Below are 20,267 nucleotides of genomic sequence, written 5' to 3'. Positions count from 1 at the left end.
CCGCACCGCCGCAACCCGCCCCCGAGCGGCGACTGACTCCCCCGCCCCGGCTAGCTCCTTTTATAGCGGGGCATGGGTCACGTGGTATGGAATACGTGCCTCCCCTGCCGTCTCCTTGGAAATTAACCCCATCCTTGCCGGAACCAGGACACAAAGAAATAGCTATTTATTTAGAGAGAAATGTTTTGATGGCTATATGTGAAATGTGCAAAGAGAGCAAACCATAATCCTCCTCAAAACAGAGCCTTTTTTACAGATCAGCTGACTCTGTCATGTCTAAAGATAAGGGACTTCAGGAGGAAATTTAAAGCAGTTTCATTTCAGTCCAGGTGCAAACACAAGAGTTGAATGGGGTCTTTTAAAATGCTGCTCCTGCAGCCTTGGCAAAGTTTCCATGTTGGGAATTACTGGCAGCAGCTCATCTTCTTTAGTCCTCAGGATGTGTGTGAGAATGTCTCTCTCTCTTTTGTAAGCATAAATTACCTGTTGTGCTAATTTTTCTCCTGTAACATGTGCTGCCTTTTTTCCTTCCTGAAAATGATCTGAAAACATCCTGAGCATTTAATTTCTTCTTTTAAATATTTTTTTTATCATCACAGTCTCCCTAATATGAGGCTTTCCAGCTTCACATTAACGTGATCTTAATAGGTTCTGCTCATCCTTACATGTGCCAGACAAAACGATTTGGACAAAGCCCTGATTTAGGCACTGTGAAGCTCCCCAGACAGTCTGAATTGCACATTCACAGGTTCATAGCAGGTTACCAACAGTGCAGCTTTGCGTACTGCCAGTAGGGCTGGCCAGAGTGAGGATTATGGTTTGGCTTGTGTAGCTATTTGTAGGATTTTCCTATACCAGATGGAAAATTAGACCTTCTCAGGAGTGTGATCATGTGTCCCTTTGGTGGCTGCATTTCACTGAGGACTTGAAGGTTCTGCTCAAGGGCTGAGGCCTTCTGCATTGCCAACCCAGAAACTCGAGTTCCCACCTCACATATGGCCATATGACCTTTGAGGCCCCTAAATCCTGTGCCATGGCCCTTCTACAGAGGTGGTCTGAGACGCTCCCAGTGCTGCTGCTCCCACCCAGCCGCTGTGGCTGCCCACTGACAAGGAGATGCTTCAGCTGCCAGCCTGGTTTGGGGCAAGGAGCCAAACCACGGCTCTGCAGTTCAGGGCTGTCACAGGACCAGCAAGCAGCTGACCCTGCTTTACCGTGTCTCAGAAGCTGCGCTACCCCCATGCACAGGCATAATCAGCTCATGCACCAGGCCCCGGGGTTGGCAAACACGTGATGTGGTCCAAGTAAAACACGGTTCTTTAGAATGTAAAGGAAGTTTTTAGCTGTCTGGTCAGGAAGGAAAAATAGCAGCTAAATGTAAATGCTGAGGAGATGTCTGCTTGTCTCTGAAAGCGAACTCAAGCAGTGAGAAGTGGAAAGTGAGACCCTTCCTTGCTGGAGGCTGGGAAAGGGGCAGTTAGGGGTAGTGCCTAGCTCCGACCTAGCAAACTCCTGCCTAGCAAGCCGTACCACCACACACCATGCACATCCCTGACCCCATGATGAGATAAAAGTGCAAATCACACATCACCTACTGGATGCTGAGGGTGGAAAAGAAAAAATAACCTGTATCAGTGCAATTTTCTTCAACAGCCCACTATGTCTATTGAGAAATAACGTTCTCTTCTGGGAATGCTGCCCTCTTGCGAAAGGCCAACAGTATAACAGTCCCTCTCATCTTCAGCTCTCCTACCCCTAAGGCTTTGTTTTCATCATACACAGATGAGTTATATGCTGTTACTGTATTAGATGTCATTTCAAACGCTATCGCTAAAATTTTCCTGATTACAACACAGAAATCTGTGCGGGCTTTTTCGAACTTTTGATTACTTTTCCCTGCTGAATTCTAGCTTGGGCAGAAAGAACCATGATGAAGCAGCACAGCATCTGCCTTTCCTGTTAGCTGCTGTCTTTAAGGATTTGAAATCTTAGTACCTGTCTTGGGTGGGTACTGTAGCCAGACTAGCATGGCCTCCAGTGTAAACTAGAAAAATACATATTTACCTTTCATTTCTGATATGTTCTATAGCTTGTTTGCTGATAGCACTCAAGCTATCTAGTATAAAGCTAGTTTGGTAATGTCTATATAAAACACACTCACTGCACTGTCTATGCAGACAGACCCTGGTTGAGATAATGGCAATATTTAATGAGGAGAATTAGTTTGTTTCAGAAATTGAGGGATGGTCCAGCTCCTGCACTACATATTTGGGAGAAACCCAGAGTTTTTAATGAAAAGCTGAAGGGATCAACAAGAAGGTAGCTGCAGTTATACCTGAGAGGGTGCGCTCATCTGCAGTTTAGGAATATTTCAGAAGCAGGGCTTATGGGTCTGGATATGGCATTCTTTGGGATTCAGAACTGAAGGAATTCACGTTATAACATTATAACTGGCTAAAAGTGGCTGTTGGTCATGAAAAGGAGGATACAAATCCCCACTTCTCATCTTCTTTTCTTCCTGAAAAATTAGATTCCTCTGGTAGAGTTGGGGGATGCTTTATGACATGTATCTCTCTGTGTACTGCTTGGGCTGTCTGTGAAGCTCATGTCACACTCCTGGGATCATTGCCTATCTCCTATGTATTTCCAGCCTGGTGCGCATCCTCTCCCTGCTCCGCGACCCCACGAGCCAGGAGCCACTAGAGAACCTGCGCTGGGGGTTTATAGTGTGGGATTAAGCAGCTGAGGATGTGCAAGTGGCAGGGCCATACAACCTGGCAAAATATACAATGTCCTGGGAAGCTCTTTAAAAAGGACTTGGGGTCACATTATTATTTGCAAGCAAGACATTTGTAAGCAACATCTGTAAGTGAAGGGGGAAAGAGAGATTTGTATGATGCCCTGTATCCAACTACAAAGGCAGCTGATGCTCGCATCCATCCAAAGCCTGAAACCGGGCCTGTACTTAGTGTCAGAGCTCTTTCTCAGCACATGGTGCTACATATTGTGCGTGTGTGTCTGTTGCATGACCTTACGCATCAGGGAAGAAGGGAGTTCAAAGACTGCGTTCAGTTTTTTGAGACTGAAATTTGATTCCTTGGTGGCCACTAGAACAGCAGGAATAAATAGGCTATTTATTCAAATATTTTCAAATAGTACTTTCAAATGGAAAATATTCTGGCATTTGCCAAGTGATTTAGACACTGTGTAAGTGTAAACTTCACAGAATTTGTCATTATTTCATTATTCATTCTGTCATCTACATTCTTACTGCAGTTTATTCTTGTTTCCAGCAGATGTCTTAAGTGCCCTAGGAATGTTTAGGAGAGCTCTGGTTTTATATTGCTTATCCATCAAAGTAAAAGAGAAAATACCAGGCTCTACTCTGTCTGCTCAATACTCAGGGTAAATCCATTTTGTTGTATGGCCTCACACCAGTGTTACCCGATAGAGGATCAAGCTCAGTCTGATTATACAGTTTCTAGATGCTTCAGTACTGTAGGAAGAGCAGTTGCAGACAGACACCCATCAAATAAAATATGTTTGTACAGTTGGGGTTTCAGAAGGAATGGGAGATCGTTTGTACTGCCTTTGTCAACGTTGTTTCCTAAAATAATGCTATGAGCTCCTCCCAGGTTAAATGCGCTTCATATAAAAAGGTGACATGATTTCACAAGTTACGTGGACAACTGACTGATTGGCTGATTAATCTTCTAACTATCTTTGAATCTTAGGAACATATGTGTTTGACACCACTTCATTGCAGTGGGAGAATGAACAGGTTAGGTTTGCTTGGATTTGACATACACTGCCCACGTTCATTCTCAGCGCCTTGGGACAAATCTTTGCAGTTCTCACACCCCTCCCTGCAGGCCCAGCTTCCCCACTGACATGGAGGTCTGCAGCTGACATGGACCCGCCAAGTCTTATGCTTTACCTTGCTCTGTGCTTCTCTTGCAGCACTGGCAGATGTATACAGCTGCACTGCAGTGTTGGCAGGCGCAGGCTCAGGTTGCAGCCGTGTGCCACGGTTCCTCCCCTCTCACACGCGCTGGGCAATCGAATAGTGGAGAGAGCTGCTGTTTTACAGCATTAGCAAGCCCTGTGCTCTCACTTGTGCAGCAGACTTGCACGTTACTGGAAGACTCTCAGCCCACAGAAATGGGGAACAGGAAGTTCCTGTGAGTTAAATTCTCACTAAAGGCAACAGAGTTTTGCCTGCATAAGGCCAACGGCCTTTGCTCCTTCTCTGATAATTAATGGCAAAACAGTCAGGGACCATCTCCCCCTGCACAGGAAAAGTGGTGCCAGGTCACCAAAGCTAGACATGTACAAATGATCCAGTAATACCTGTGCAGCACTAGATCTGAGCTAGTCCAGCCTGCTGAGATGGCAAGTCTGCTTCCAGGTATGAGCTGGCAGGTTTGCACAGGGCGACATGTGGCTACATAGACTTAACAGCTTGGGTCTTCATTAGTTTGAGGAACTTGGCTCTGCACACTGCTGCTTGATGTAGATGCTCCCCAGGTTGCAAGCAATGAATGGTCTCTATCAAGGCAGTCCTTTCGCAAGGGATCTATTGCGATCAGGAAACAAAACAGCTGTTCTAAAGAAAGGCTAGTAAATTCATCTCTCAATGCAGGACCTGTCAGACAAGTGCTTGCTTTACGTATCCAAGCTTCTTATACAACCTGGCACTTGATGCAGGAGCTTGGCTGGCCTTTGCACGCTGCCTTTGGTCGAGTGGAGGGCCACGAGTCCCCTGGACCATCAGAAGCAGCACAGCTGCAAATGCAGAGGAGCAGCTGTATTAACTGTGCAAGGATTTTACATTTTGTACATCACTTACTTGCTCCAGTGGTTCCATAAAACCGGTATAATACAATACTGCATCATCAAGAAAGATAACCGAGTTTGGCAATGCATATTGTGTATTTTAATATGGAGAACTGAGTAAAGATTCTAAAAAAGAATCCTGTTTTTTTTTCCACCACCAAAAAATTTATGACATGGTAATAAATATTACTCCCTGAATTTTTAATACTGCAGCTATGACTAGGTTTAATTAGAGGACCAATCATCTTGATGCTGTCCCTATCAAAGCCAGTGGTAAAACTCCTGTGAGAACCCAGTTTGAATTTACTGTCCTAATGGGAATAAGGAAGGAAGCTTGCAACAATTATCCTTTTATTATCTTGTTTTGCTTGATGATCAGCAAGCAGAACACTATGTAATAATTTTATACATTGCTGACATGTTGAACAAAACACAGATCAAAAATCTCATATGAATCATATTATGTATGCTTTATTAAATTAACCTACAATGCCAGGGAATGTGCTGCAAGAAAGACAATATTGAAATGAGACTAACATTTAGTATGTGAACTGTGAGAATTGGTTAGAGCCAGTGTCACGCAGCACAGCCAATGGCATCTAATACATTTAAGTGAGCAGTTGTAGCCTGATCATTCAGGTGAGACCTTAAAGACAATTCCTTCTGTAAACCTCCTGTGCTATGCTGAGTCCTGCCTATGCTGAGTCTCCCAGTACTGCCTCTTACTCTAGTGACACACTGCATAAACACACCACTGATGTAGTGGTCCAACATCACTTGGCAATCAGACTTTATTGTGGCAGTCATTTTTACAGCCCAGATGCAACACTGTTTCCCATCTGATCCTCAGATGGAGGAAGCCAGTTCCACCCATGAGGTGAGGAAGAGTCAGAATGGTGGGATCTGCAGTCTCATCTGAATCCAGGCACTGCTTGTTGGACAAGGCTGGGTTTGGGGATCCAGATTGTTCCTTTCCCTGTGATGCCGTACCAGAGGCAATTACTCAGATATGCGTGGAGAAGATGATCAAGAAAATAGTAGAAAATACTTATAATGACCACATTCAGTGTTGGTTCAGGCTCTGAGCTATCGTATTTGATGAGCAAGCAAGGACAATTTAGACTATTGTCTCTCAGCTGTGTATATTTCTATAGGACTTTGCTGACAGGGTATCAGCTGAGGGTATTTAGCATAAAGTTCTGTGCATCTTCTTTGCTTCGGAGCAGGTATGATTTGAGACACAGCTTTTAGCCATGCAGGCAAAATTTCCAGCTCAACTGCTAAGTTTAATAAGGATTCCTTCAGTAAGTGGAGAATTAAATGCCAGAGAACCATATGTCCTTAAACCAAATGGCAATAATATGGCATTGGACAAGTCACTTAATTTCATTTTGCCTGTCTACAATAGAAACGACCCAGGAGGTCAAAGGGATGATTTTATAGGACCAATGAAATACTTAGCGAGTCACAGGAGGCTTGGTTTGATTTTTTTTTTTTTTTTACAGCGGGAATATATTCCTATTATAAAATGCAGACACTAGAAGGAAAAAACAGCAGCAGAGAAAAAGAAAAATAATCTGCCAAAGCAAACTGACTTAGAAAAGAAAAACACTTCATTTGTTGTCATCTCTCTTCTCTGTTAGCAACAACAAAAATGTTTTTTTTCCTAGAAGCCTCTGGAAAACATCACTGATCTGACATGTCCCACAGGCCACAAGATGCCTGGATCACCAGAAGACACCCCAGTCACCATTCAGCTAACTTCACCCACCAGCATTTACAAATATTGTTTGGTTTTTAGCTTATCACCTGGCCAGCCCAAGGGCTAGCCATTTCAAGGAAATCCTTATCATAAATAATGCATCTAGTATATCTGCTGTCTCGGTTCTTCTAGGGCAGCTAAGATGCTGCATCATTTACTGCTGCACTATATAGTGAAACACATCTCTCCATGTGGGAAATGTATTTACAAAGATTACCCAGCAGAAGAGCACAAAATTATTTGTACTGGAACCTGCAGCTTATCAGGAAAATGATGTTTGGCAGGGACACAGCGAATGTCTGGCAGAACGTAGCACACTTCCAGATCTGGCGGCTGCAGAGGCAGAGCTGCTTCCAGCAGAGCTGCAGGTAGCAGGAGGCTGATTGACGGCAGCCGGGCCTTGGACCTGCGACGGGCAGAGAGCCCCTGTGCCTGGTGGGCACGGCAGCTTGCCGGAGCCGTGGGCATGGGTGGCACAAGTAATTCACAGCTGTAGCTCTAAGAGCAAACCTGCCCCCACAGGAGCGCTCACCTCCTATTCCCCGGCCCCTCAGCCCTCACAGTAGAACAGTTTTTCCTTCACTGTTTTTCCCTGTTCTTTTGGGCTAATTGTAGCTTCTCAGCATGGTCACTAAGCAAGAAAAAAAAAAGCTCTTCCAGACAGCTTGAAGCCCTCCAGAAGGAACACAAGCATGCCCCCACCCCTGCAGCCCTCCCCCAGTCCCAGACCCCATCCCCACAAACCACAACCCTCTTCCTCTTTTTATAGCTGGCACTTGCTGTTGCTAAAGTAATAAGTGCCAGTGGCATCTCTTAGCCCACCCATTTAATCCCTGGCTGCCCAGTTTGCAGCTTTGGCTAGTGGTGTCTGTACCAAGCATTAAACATCATGAGGGTTCAGAAGCTGCAAGATTAGTCTCCCTTTATCTTTTTAGATCATGTTTTAGTTCAGTCAGTTTTAAAGCTTTTACCAACAACTATGAAGACTGTTCCTTTCTAAATGAAAGCTGGTCTTATATGATGGCAGGTGTTTGAGCTTTTAAGAGACATGCTAATCACTATGAAGGCTGTCAATGCTTGTTCCTGCCCTTTTTTTCTCGTCTTGCCCAAAATGCCTGTGGAAGAGAAGTTCCCATATGTGAAGGGTTAATCTACCTGTGTTAAGTCCACTAGGAGTCTGTCTGTCACTCTGTGGGGGATGAAAGTGGACATGATTCAGTATTCCTCAGGAGGCAAAAAATTACTTTTCCTGAAGTGCTACCAGAGAACAACGATTTATGCAGGGAGTCCAGAAACCCTGCAGAGAAAGGCTGGGACCCCCATGTCAAACCTGGCGAGAAGTGTGGGGCTGCTAAAGTAGCTCCAAGGAGGATCCTGACTTCAGCAACAGCAGCATCAATGCCAGGCACATCTTTCTACAGTAAAAAGCAGAATCTTTTGACCCATCCCTTTTTCAGCTTCGTGCAGGCCTGGCTGGCCAGGGTAGGAAGCAATGGTGCAGCTGCCCCGTTTAGTGCCCAGGTCTGTACTGGTGGGCTGTTCTGCAGCCTGGTAAACATGCATGGCTTCATACAGAGAGATGGGAGCTAAAGTGAACTTGGAGGACTGAACACTTTGCCTGAAGTGAGTTAGGTTTCCAGAGAAGTGGTAAAAAACAGAGCGAGACCAGAAAGCCTTAGAGTATAACACTCCAGGCAGTGACTGGACCCCACACCTCTAACAAACCACACCACAGCCTCCCCTTCAAGCGCACAAATAAATCAACATGCTGTAAACTCTACTCACTTGTTACTCTTGGGCAGAGACATACATGATTCATTTATTTTCATACATTCATCCTCTAACTCTTCATCATCTGCACTGTTCTCACACCACCTTCCAGTTTCTGCACAGCATACTGGTGGTATTACTACAAATTGCAAAGATCAAGGCAATGTTCAGGAAACCACACCATTTGCTGCAGAGGTGGTTGACAGAGAGAGGCCAGGTAAACATGAAAGGAAGGGCTCAGTTAGGATCAACCAAGCCCAATCGGTCAGTAGGACAGCTCAGGCTGAGGAGATAACGCTTCATTTGCATCTATACTCTTAACCTCTTCTCTCAAGAGAATGTTAGGATGTTTGCCTAGATGTTACAAATTACTTCTTTGGAAAAAAAAAAGTGCCTTGATGCAGATACAATTATAGTGTGTTGATTGTTTTGGCTCTTTCTGCAGTGAAACAAAACACTAGCTCACACCAAGGGACTTGGTGCTGCCAGGGGAGAAACTCCTGCACGGTTCTCTAGGAGCCGGAGGTTTTAAGAGTGTCATGTGCTGACAATCACGGCCATACTAGAAAAATCTTTGCTGACAAAAACCAACGCAGGATTAATCACTAAGCTCACAGAAAATGAGGGGGGAAGCACAAAATGGAGGATGAGGTGAGATGCAGGGATACCCAGTATCCTAAGATGATTTTTTGCATTTTATCTGGCCAGATGCCACACAAAGGCAGCCTGCCACATCCCTGCTAGCCTGGTAGCAGCCTCTGTGTGTTAGATTGTATGACAGTCGAGTATAGATGGCCCAGTGGGACAGCTGGTAAAAGGCAGAGCTTTATTAGTAATCACAGAGAGTTTGCAAAAGGCTTTGGCTGTTTGCTTTCAGCCTTCTCCTGACCCTGTGATTAGGGATGCACTGATTATTATTTGCTTATTAAGACTTGAAAACAGAGGACAGAAATTTGCTCTGCTCCTTTTCACAATCAGCAAGTGTTCGTATGAGTTTTTAGATTAGGAGATGCAGTAACTACTGAAATGAGATTTTCCAGGGACATTACAAGCTTTAGGACATGCCCTGCATGACTGGAATGAACCACAGCTAACATTTCCTCTTTGTTTAGATATTAAACTGAAGTTCACTGAACCATTTCTTCCTTTGATGCAGGGAGACCTTTAAAGCCATGTACTCAAGTACAGGCTTGAGATGACCTGTAAGGTTTGGTAACCGTAACCAGTTCTTTGAAATAAAAGGTGTAAGCCTCCTTGCAGCCCTGGGTTAAGACCAAGACCTAGGGAGAGTGGCATCTGAGATTCAGTCATGTCTTCCTGCTTTCTATTAGTTAATTTGGTGGTGGCTGTTTTGGATCCTATTTTGAGATTATTTCCTTAGAATATCTTCATTCCTGAAAGGAACTGTCTCTCTGAGGATAACATGTGTGTCAATCCATCTCCCAGTGCAATCTGAGTGCTAAAATTCTGGAAACTAGTTTCCACCTGTATCACAGTACACTTCCCTGAACACTTAATGAATGGTCCTTAAATAATGTTTTAAATTTTTTAGACTGTAACATTCAACATTTTATATCTAAATTGTTAATGTTTTGTAAAGTAGCACACTCAGCCATTTTAATAACCTCAATGTACTCTGTAATAAAAATAATTCTTTGTATATCCCTCAGTGACCAAAACGGAAAATAAGACCTCAAATTTTCCTCTTAACCAATTCCAAGTCAGTTCCCTAATGTGACATAATATTAGAATAAAATACGTAAGCCAAGGATAATGCTATGCTCAATATTTTATTTATATTTTTATGTAAACATAATTTGCTTTGTAGGCACAATATAACAAAAGCTCTAAAGCAACAAACACAATTAAACAGTGTTTCAGTTCACTTCAATCAGGCTTAAGTTAAAGAGAAGCTTTCACAGTTCCTTTAAGGCAAATTGAGAAATAATTTGTTTCACTTGAAGAAACTATCCAATTGTCTTAGAGTTGTTTAAACAACACTGTCAGTAGTAAGCACAAACCTTCATTTCTACTACAATAAGACTTGGTCAGAAACAAGTGTCAGCATCGTCATTTTGTATAGGATGCCCTCTACCGCTTCAGATGCGATACTACTGTTTGTGGTATTCTAAAAGGTACTTAGGGCTTGTGGGCCAAATTCTGCTAGCACAAATCCCGCTTCCGGAACAGATACCTGAAAAATTTCCATTCATTTCAGTAGTAACCTTCATAACCTTCATATATGCCATATTAATACCAGTAAGACACAGAGTTTAGCTTGCTGATGGTAATACTCATCTGTGTTGTGCTTAGGTAGATCCAAAAGTATTTCTTTGTACTCACTGCAATTACCTGATATTCTGCTGATCAGAAAATGGCCCTAAAATTGGTATGAATTAGCATGAAGAGTATTTTTGCCTTGCTAACAAAACCAGAAAGTACTAGCCAAAATTATTTCATTTGATTGTTGTCTCTATGGTGTCTGTGGCCATGACCAAGATCACCCATTTTATTTGTCTTGAAGGGTAATTTAACTGTAGAGCCAACCATACTGCGGTTTGTAACAGAAGAACGGATTTGCTATTCTGCTTGCCCTACTAATTTAAGGCCTTGAGAATGCCACTTTACTGCCAGCTCGAAGGTCACCAGCAATATTGCTCACTTTGGCGTCAAATCAAAATTCCTAGTTATGTTAAGGTTTGTTGCAGGACAACATCATTACACTAACTGCAAAACAAAATTGGGCATGTTTCCTACCATTGTCAGCTTATGAGTTGTGAAAACTTAATGGCCTTTCTTAGAAGCCTAACTGGCAAGCCCAAAACATGGAAAACTCTCACTGAATATATATTTTTTCTGTGGATAAAGTCCCTGTTTGGGCCTGATATGGCACTGGAAGTGTACGCAAGTTCAGCTTGAAAAGAAAATCAACTATAATAAAGTTCTGCATCAACATCTAGAGAAAACTGACGTTCTGGTTCAATTAATATTTCAAAAACTTTTTTGGCATTTTTCTCCACAGCTATTTCTTCTCATTATTTTAGAATGTGTTTAATCCAAGGGAAAATCCATCAGAATGAACATTCTGCACAATTATCTGGTATTAGAACAGCAACTTCATGAGTACAGTGTAAAGAGATGGACATTAATACTCAGGCAGCAAGATGAAACAAACAGAAAAAAACAAGAGAGAATCTTCTGAAACCACACATAAAAGTCATCCAGACCCACAAGTCCTTTCACATTGAGAAAAGCCCGAGAAGCCCTCCCTCTCCACTTTTCTATATTAGTTTTATCTTCTGTCACTACAGGATACTTGTAGATTTACATGAACAACTAGTCATGCCTGGGGAAATACCTTCTTTTGAAAAAAATATATTAATTCAAAGATACATGGCATTATACAATGTCTCTGACATTCCTTTAGCATTTCTACTGTAGGTGATTGCAGTCATTTTAAAACAATTGTGTTAACAAGACACTTGAGGACCTGAGTAGCTGCTGCTTGGATAGGTGAAAGAAATGGAGAAAATATTTACTTTTGTCATGTTTAGATATAGTTTCCACTAGTGGGAGGTAGATAAGACTAGCTGGTCTTTGAATGCTTAATCCTGCAAATAATTACAAACATAACTGTACATATGGAGCAGAGCTTTCCATAGAACTACTCACCTAGATAAAGTTATCCCTGTACTTAATTTCTGATGGGATTAAGGCCTAAAAGTCCTTTGTACCAGGGTTAACTTCTGTTGGAGTTCAGCTCCAGCTTGACAGCTGATCAACGCATTAGCGATTTCAGAGCAGTAAACTCCATCAACAAATTTCTTTCCACATACTGATGAGTGATCCTTACCAATGATTTTAAAATGAAATTAAAAATTGGTTTGGATTTTGGGCACAAATGTGTCCTCAGCAGAAGATGTTGATCTACAGGCAATTAAAGTTCTGGGTCTAAAAATAGTGGCTCACTGACCTTTTTCTTTGCCTGTAACGTATGGGGTGGTAGCTCAGATCAACAGGAAAGCATGATCATTGGCACTCGGAATGAAGTGTTTAATTACTGGTGCTGAAGACTAATGTGATTATACAATACTAATTAAAGTCTCTCAATTAATGATTTCTTGCACAATTTCAGATTCCACAATTCCAAAAGAGGTATTTTTGAAAATGAAGATAGGATTGCTTATAAAATGATAAAGCATGGCTGAGGAAAATGAAAACTCGTCTTTTTTGCAACTTTTATCTGTGGTTCATAAAAGGAAAACTATTTTAACACTGAAAATCCACAAACTTAAAATCCTCCCTCCAGTTACTAGAATCTTCCAGACAGCAAGTGGGGATTTTTTTTTTGTCACTGTTTCCAACTTGCAAAGAAAGCCCAAACTCCCCAAATAACTTTATGCAAAATGTTGGAATTTGCTTGAGAAAGATGCCCATCTAAAATTACACACTAAGTTAATAAGGCTTTTAAACCGGAACAGAAAAATCCATGGGACTCCTACAGGGAAATTGGGTATTACACAGGAATGTCATAATACTGCACTGGATGAGAATGGCACTTGAGTTCAAAACAACAATGATCAACAGCTCATAGCTCAGCTGACTGCAGACAAATACAACACACACTGTACTACAGCATTTGTTCACTGATGCACAGAATAGATTTTCCAGTCTTGTTCCCTTCTACTTCATCAATCTTTCTGCTTCCACCACCTCTGGCTGTTACTGAATGAATGGCATGCGCTCTTTATTCTCATTGTCCCCTTCATGGTCTTCTTCCTCTTCTCCAGCCTCACTTGTCTCTGTGCTGTCGTTGGCCATCTGTAGGATAAAACATGAAGTACACCAGGGCACCTTTCATATTGTTTTATTCATTCTTATTTCAGTTTGATTAATTTGATCAAGTGACTTTAAAAATGAAAGAAGACACGATTGCAACATGAAAATAAACATTCTGTCTGTGCAAAACTTGTGTTGGCACTACACCGCTTCCAGCTAAAATCGTAAGCTGTCCCCTCACAGCTTACAGCTGAATTACCTACGTAACAGAAGCTGCTTTGTAGGACAGTTGCACAAGCAGACTCTGATCCGTGCGCTTGTAGAAAACTGGTATTAAGGCTCTCAGATAGGAAATATGACTGTGTAGGAAGTTTACAGGATGTGTGAGACCTTTGGTTTACAAATCCTTCCGTATCTGCTCTTCCAGAAACAGCTAACACTATCTAATGCCAACTAATGGATGGGATCTGAGCCCACGTGAGGCATAGTGTCATAAAAACTCAGACAGCAACTGTTTTATGTGAAAAACAATTAAACTTTACAGAGCAGTGGATATGTAGATGCTGGCAGAATATACCCACGACAGAGTGCAAATCTTGGATCATACAGGAGTGGGGAGAAACTGCATTTCCATGTTATTGAAGATGCCTGTACAGGCAGTAGGCAATTGCAGAAGTTTGTAGTTCAGGATAGCATTCAAGGAGCACATCATGTTTTTTCACATGGGAATATTTATTACAAGCTATGTAAAGGTGCAAGACTCTCCTGCACTTCACCCTGTCAGTTTGACTTGTCTCTGCAGGCACAAGATTCAGGTTCACTGCACCGGGGGTAGTGTTTAACAGCATAGATTAGTATGACTTAATTCTCTTATACACCAACATAACCCCTCTTAGGACACAAGAAGATTCTTGTATTAGCTTATAATTATTTCAAAACCAACTAAGAGAGGGACCCATTTACTTTACAAGGAATGCAGTGACATTGTACCTCCCCTATTTGATTACTAGCCTCTGCTGGAAATAAAAATCTCAAATACAACCTGGTTTTAATAGAGAAAAACAACGCTTTGAAGTTACCCCCATTTTTGAATTAACATCTTTTCGTGAAAGTGTATCAAATTTGTTCTCACCTTCTCACCTTCTCACCAAAGAGAACAGATGGAATAAATGTATTAATGTTGTGCTATGGATTCTTGTTTACAGTTTTAAGATGCAATTCAGCTACAAAATAATGCCCAGTTTCCATATGTGAGGTCCCCAAAGCCTTCCTTTTCCTTCCAGCTATTTTCTATGAGATTTGGGGCCAATTTTAGAGTAAGCATGAGTAAGAGCTTTACTGTAATTCCAGGTTCTTTTCTGTCCTTTTGAAACAGGAGGTATCTCAGGTCTGAGAAGCAGCTTCATACATCAGTATTGATCTGAAGTCAGTTTTTCATTATCTTCTTTACTGCTCTTTCCTACATCATCAGTGAATGTTTAGGTGTGAGCCTGACTTTCATTTACTGCTGCTCTCTGTCATGTTTCAGTACCATGTTAAGTGCTCCAAATCCAGCGCACCAGAGCTCCATCACAACTATCTTCCTTCAGAACTTTTCTCGAAGGAAGTATTTAGATAATATACTTCATATATTATAAAAAAAGTAAAAGAAATTCCTACCAAGGGTATACACTGACTTTTCTATGGCAATCAGAAAGCACTTCTACATTTGTACACTGCATGAATATTGACTGTGTCTTTTTCTGTTCAATCCACTTATTAATACAGGAATTTTGTATTATGTGAAATGTCTATTTGTTTTTCATCACAAGGACAGAAACAGATGTGGCAGTTTCACCCTGATCTAATACTTGCCAACACATTTTTGGAGAGGCAGATAGCCATTCAGCATAGAAAAGTAACTGCTGGGACTCTAGGAATTACATTTATATTTCACTTTGGGTTAAATATACAAATTATGATTATTGGTTGTACGTAGGTGCTATGGATTTAGAAGAAAACAGTATAAAAAAAAAATCATAAGGGACATGTCTCCAAAAGTTCCTACCGTGCTTTAACTTTTGTGACTTAACACCATGTATGTAGTGCTTTGCACTCACCAGGGGAGTGGGGGCTTTCTCCACATCCAGGATTAGCTTTCCTATATTTCCTCGGTCATGGATTCTCTGCATGGCCTCCTTCACCTGAAAGAAAGAAAATCTATTGATAATTTTCAGGCACACACTAAGAGAAGCCTGAAACCAGCAATACATTTAAGGCATGCTATGTGCAAGGTCATTCAAACAGCTGCTTGAAAAAAAATTAATAGTTAAACATTTTGTAGTGAATTTGTAAGGCCTGATTTTTGCATTGTGTTTGCCAAAATGGGATGTGAGTCTTGATGACAGTTTCTGAATAGCGTAATACATACCTAATGCTAATGCAGTACAGAAGTAATGGGTAGCTGAGGTGCACAGAGAAATACAGGCTCAGGGAGTTAATCCTTACAGGTTGTTCATTAGATTTTCTCTTCGCAGAATATTTATCAAGAAACCCTACTTTCACTGGAAGTACAAAATGTTTTTCTAATTGACCTATGGTATTTTTCAATTAATTTATTTTCACAGACAGAATCACAGAATTTTCAGAGTTGGAAGGGACCTCTAGAGATCATCTAGTCCAACTCCCCTGCCAAAGCAGGATTGCCCAGAGCACATTACTCAGGACTGCATCCAGGCGGGGCTTGAAAATCTCCAGGGAAGGGGACTCCACAACCTCCCTGGGCAGCCTGTGCCAGTGCTCTGTCACCCTCACCGTAAAGAAGTGTTTCCGTGTATTCCGTATATATTTTGCATTCCTATAGATGGAATGCTGTATCCAGGTAGCGGTTGTGATTAATGTAATACTGTGGTTCTGACTGCAGGATTGAGTATTTCTTTCCTTCTCTTTTCCACTTTTTTTTTTCCTTTTTTAAATAAGTAGTGTCCTACAGATACCACTAAGACTAGACATGTAACAGCTGGCTGCAATTAGCACATGTGAGAAAGGAACAAAAACCTCTTCTTACTAGTGCACTGGAGAGGAGCTTATTTTGATGTATGAAGTTTCAGAACTCGTGAGGGCTCAGTGCTGATGAATTGAAATTGTGTGTGTTGCACTGAATGTTCAATGTGCAGTATGCAGACCACCATTAAATCACTGAAAACTGCAAGGTGTCAAGAGTTTCCTCACTTTTATGGTGGGAAACTTCAGGAACTGAAAATGTACACAGAGGCTGTTCCATATCCTCGTCATGCTCGTTTTTGCTGGCATAACAGGATATGTTGAGACAAGAATGAGTTTTATGTTAATAGGATCTACCATCTGTGACATAGTTTTATTGAATACTTAAGAATAATGGCATAAAAGTTTGAAACAATACGCTGACTTGGGAACAGGTGGGTCCCACGGTACATTTAAAAACTTGAACTGAATGGTCCAGGCACCTCAGATCATTACTGAATCCCTAATACATAAGGAGGTATGAGATTTTTAAAGATACCAAGCGAATACAGTTTTCAACTTCCAATTAAATTTAACGGATGCTGGGCACAAAATGTCTTTACCATCTGTCAGCCTTATTTTGAAAGCTGACTGCAGTGAACTCAATATTACAACCTTAATTTTGCCAAGTGGTTCCCTCAATTAGTAAATACCAGACTTAACAAAAAACCTGTTGGAACAAAAGAAAAATTGCACTGCAAAGCACAACTTAAGGTATAATTGTAAATTAACCTTGGAAAACACGGTCTTATGAAACGCACTGGATAGAAGGTCGGCCTCTAAATGTAGTCCACAAAATCACAGTAATTTTTATGAAGATACCATACAGCATAAACAATACCTAACTATCCTATAAGACTTGTTCTGCACTATGGACAATATTCCTTTAAGTATATCCAACAAAGACTCTGAAGAAGAAGCAGCTGTATTATTTTTTATGACTCTTATTAGCCAATTCAAGCTTTTAGGAGTCTATAGCACAGCATAAATAACCAACATAGATGTGACAGACCTGGGGAAATCAGCAAACACACTTGCCTGTCCATTGAAATTTATTACCAGAACATCATGTGGAAAGCAGGGTATGCAACATTTATTTTCATTTGTACCATATCATATTTAGCAAGGCAAATTTGAGAAAATGTGCTTTCCCTGCATTTTTCACATACAGGGTATCAAATTTAAGACTCTGGAGAAAGGTTCAGGAGTTGTTTCCAGGACACTTGTAAGTAGCCTGCAAATGCAAACAGCAGGCAGAGGCAAAGGGAACAATAAAACTTCTAACTAATAGTGGCTATGGAATCCAGATGGAGCTATTCAAATATATAAAAAAATTGAAAAAAAGTCTGAAGAGCTGATACAACATCTGTATATTTTAGTGTTATTTGCAACTCACCTACCCAGTTAGTCAAATTCTGTATGAGTGCATTACGCTATGTCTGAGTTATAACCATGAGCTATTTTATAAATGAATAATTTTTACGTTTATGGCTGCTAACGGTCCACTTATTCAACCAAGACTGCAACTACTTGTCTCCCAAGGTGCCGGAATATTAAAAACCTTCCCTCTTATACTACAGAGGGCAGACAGCATTAAAAACCTTCTTTGCTATGCAAGTATGGTTAAGGCTTAAGTTGCCCTATGCAGACTATATAAAAGCATTTACTTTTTCATGTCAACATTTAAGTGCTGCCTACAGTCTGCCTTTCATGGGCATGGTATGGAGCTTGTGCTAAGTCTGTGCCTAAGTGTTTGCACGTTACCGATGAAGACAGGGAATCTCCGCGCTTGGTTAAAATCAGACCCAGGCCTAACTAGTAGTACAGTGAGGCATGCGGAAATCCTGGAATTTACTGGGGTTTCTCAGAAGTGGTTGAATTTTGCTTCAACATAAATACCACTTCCAGTAGCGAGAATCAAAAGGCTTTCCCCCTTCGTACAGAATTGTGTCCCTAAATTACTTTTCAACAATTATTTTATATTGGTTGCTATTTGCATTTGTCAGCTCAAATCCAAGTAAATGGATCTGATGTACTTTTGTTTATACGGACGAGTTAATTGAATTTCTTCTTGTGCAGCATCATCAGCAGAGGGCTCCTGGATTGGAAAGAGTGCAAAGGAGTGTTTACTAATATAAAGAGTTTCCATGGGAATAAAGGAGCAAAATTCTGTTGGCCTTTCTTTACTCACAGTATAGCTCAGCCCTTAGAGGGTGTGGGTCTAAACTAACGCTGAACTACAGATTTTAGCCTTGGAGAGCCCCAAAATTGACACAATATGCATCACAGAGCTCAGCACTGAAATCAGAACTATTTTTACACATTAGTGGACAACTGGCAAATGCTTCCACTTTCCATGTTATTTATGTAAGGCAAGTTGGCAAACCAGTTACTGAAAAGCAAGAAAGACCCAGAATGCTGCACAGCCATGCGTTGTCTGATGCATCCAACGCAGGCACTCCTCGGCAGCAGTAGAGGAAAATGATTAACAGCAAAGGAGAAAGAAAAGGAATCCCAAGTTTGCCTTTCCCTCAAGCACACTTGCATCAATTTGTATTTTAGTGTGACATACTGTTTTTTAGCATACTCTAGAGTAGAATCATCTTCCCCTATCTGTTTGTTCTAGTGGAAAATGCTAACAAACACAGGAAAAGGACCTTTCTAACTCAGTTTGAAACAATTTGCATTTGCTTCAGGAAATATGCTTTTTTAATTGGAGAAATAACTTTGAACAAGTATATTTCTCCCATCCCTTTCAGCTCTACAAATGGTACAGTCATGGATATATTATCAAATATCCTCATTCAAGTGTTTTTCAGCAATGACAGTGGATCTGGAAATTAAGATGACCTATGCAATAATGAGATCATCTGTAAAACAAAAAACATGGTCTAGAAAGACAAAACCAATGTACCTCGGGGTCCTTTACAAGTCATGCTTAGCATGTCCTGAGAAATATTCAAATTCTCATCTTCCATCATAACTCCCCAAGTGCTGCAGATTTTCTGGGCCTTCTACAAGCTCCTTCTGCACAGCACTCTGCTGGACCCAAGCAGAGAGGCGTACAGAGCTTCACTGGGAACGTACAGAACCGTTGCTGTGTTAGCATTATAGGCAAAATTTAGCAGCTTTAAAATTTCTTAGAAAATTTTAATCTATTAACACACTTGCACATTTAAAAAAGTGTTATGCTACCAACGCTACCAACAAAATTCTTCAAAGAAGCCTTGATGCAAACACAGGGTAAAAAAAAAATCACAAAGCTGGCAAAGGTGGCCTGTTGTGAAGAAGCCTATTTGAGTATATTTTCCTAAGGGGATGTTATGGTCGGGATCTCAGAACTTCTCTTGGATCAGAGCCACTTCTGACCATCTGTATTGTGTATCATACTGAGAAGAGCAACAATTACTGTCAACAGACCTTGGTAGGAGAGTAAGGGCAGAAACGCCTTCATGTTTCTGGTCAGAGAAAATTCTAAAAGAGGTTTCATGACATCTGTGTTCTCTGGAAGTATAAAGTTTGACAACCGTACTGAATCTTCTCCAACACTACCATAGTGTCTCTCTTCAGGTACTTGTCGCAAGTATCAAGAAATTTGGATATTGTGTCCTCTTTAAAATTCCTTATATTGATATACAGTAAAGAATAGGATTTTGGAAATTCTAACGATGGATGTCTGTAATTCCACATGGATCTAACAGACTTTTAAAACTCAGAGTGAAAAAACTCAATACTTGTTCCTCCCAGTGAGAACTTTGATGATAACTGGCTGTGCCAATAGTTGTTTGCAAATTCAGAAATGATGCCACACTCAGGGTAATGGCAACCAACGTTCCGCTCAACCTTCTTTCACTGACTAAAAAATTAAAATTGTTGAATATTGTAATCCTGTCCGGTTCATACAAGAGCAACACAAAGAAATCAACAAGAAAATCTCAGCACATCTCAGGACAATGCTTCGCCTAGACTGGTGTATGTATTTCGGGGTATTCTGCTTGTGCGTTGTGGGTGTTTATTTCTGTGGTTTGTGATGGGGAAAAGATCAGTTTGGTCTTTACTTTGTGGGGTTTTTTAAAGATATCTTTTCAATGGAGTAGGT

The 20,267-nt window shown here is 41.1% G+C and overlaps 1 protein-coding gene across 1 annotated transcript in view; it reads right to left on the bottom strand.

The window, feature by feature from the left end:
- Positions 1-13,090: 13,090 nt before the first annotated feature.
- Positions 13,091-20,267, bottom strand: part of VAT1L (vesicle amine transport 1 like) — a gene marked incomplete at its 3' end in the record, with an annotated part of 60,420 nt that continues 53,243 nt past the window's right edge. The window contains exons 8-9 of the mRNA XM_082489144.1: positions 15,247-15,330; positions 13,091-13,189 (exon numbers count right to left, since the gene is read on the bottom strand). Coding sequence (XP_082345270.1) covers positions 13,091-13,189; positions 15,247-15,330 — 183 coding nt within the window. The remainder of the gene's footprint in view (positions 13,190-15,246; positions 15,331-20,267) is intronic.

This window comes from Vanellus vanellus (genome assembly GCF_965231255.1).
Source record: "Vanellus vanellus genome assembly, chromosome: 12".
Classification (NCBI taxonomy): Eukaryota; Metazoa; Chordata; class Aves; order Charadriiformes; family Charadriidae; genus Vanellus; species Vanellus vanellus.
This window is presented reverse-complemented; position numbering and strand designations above follow the sequence as displayed.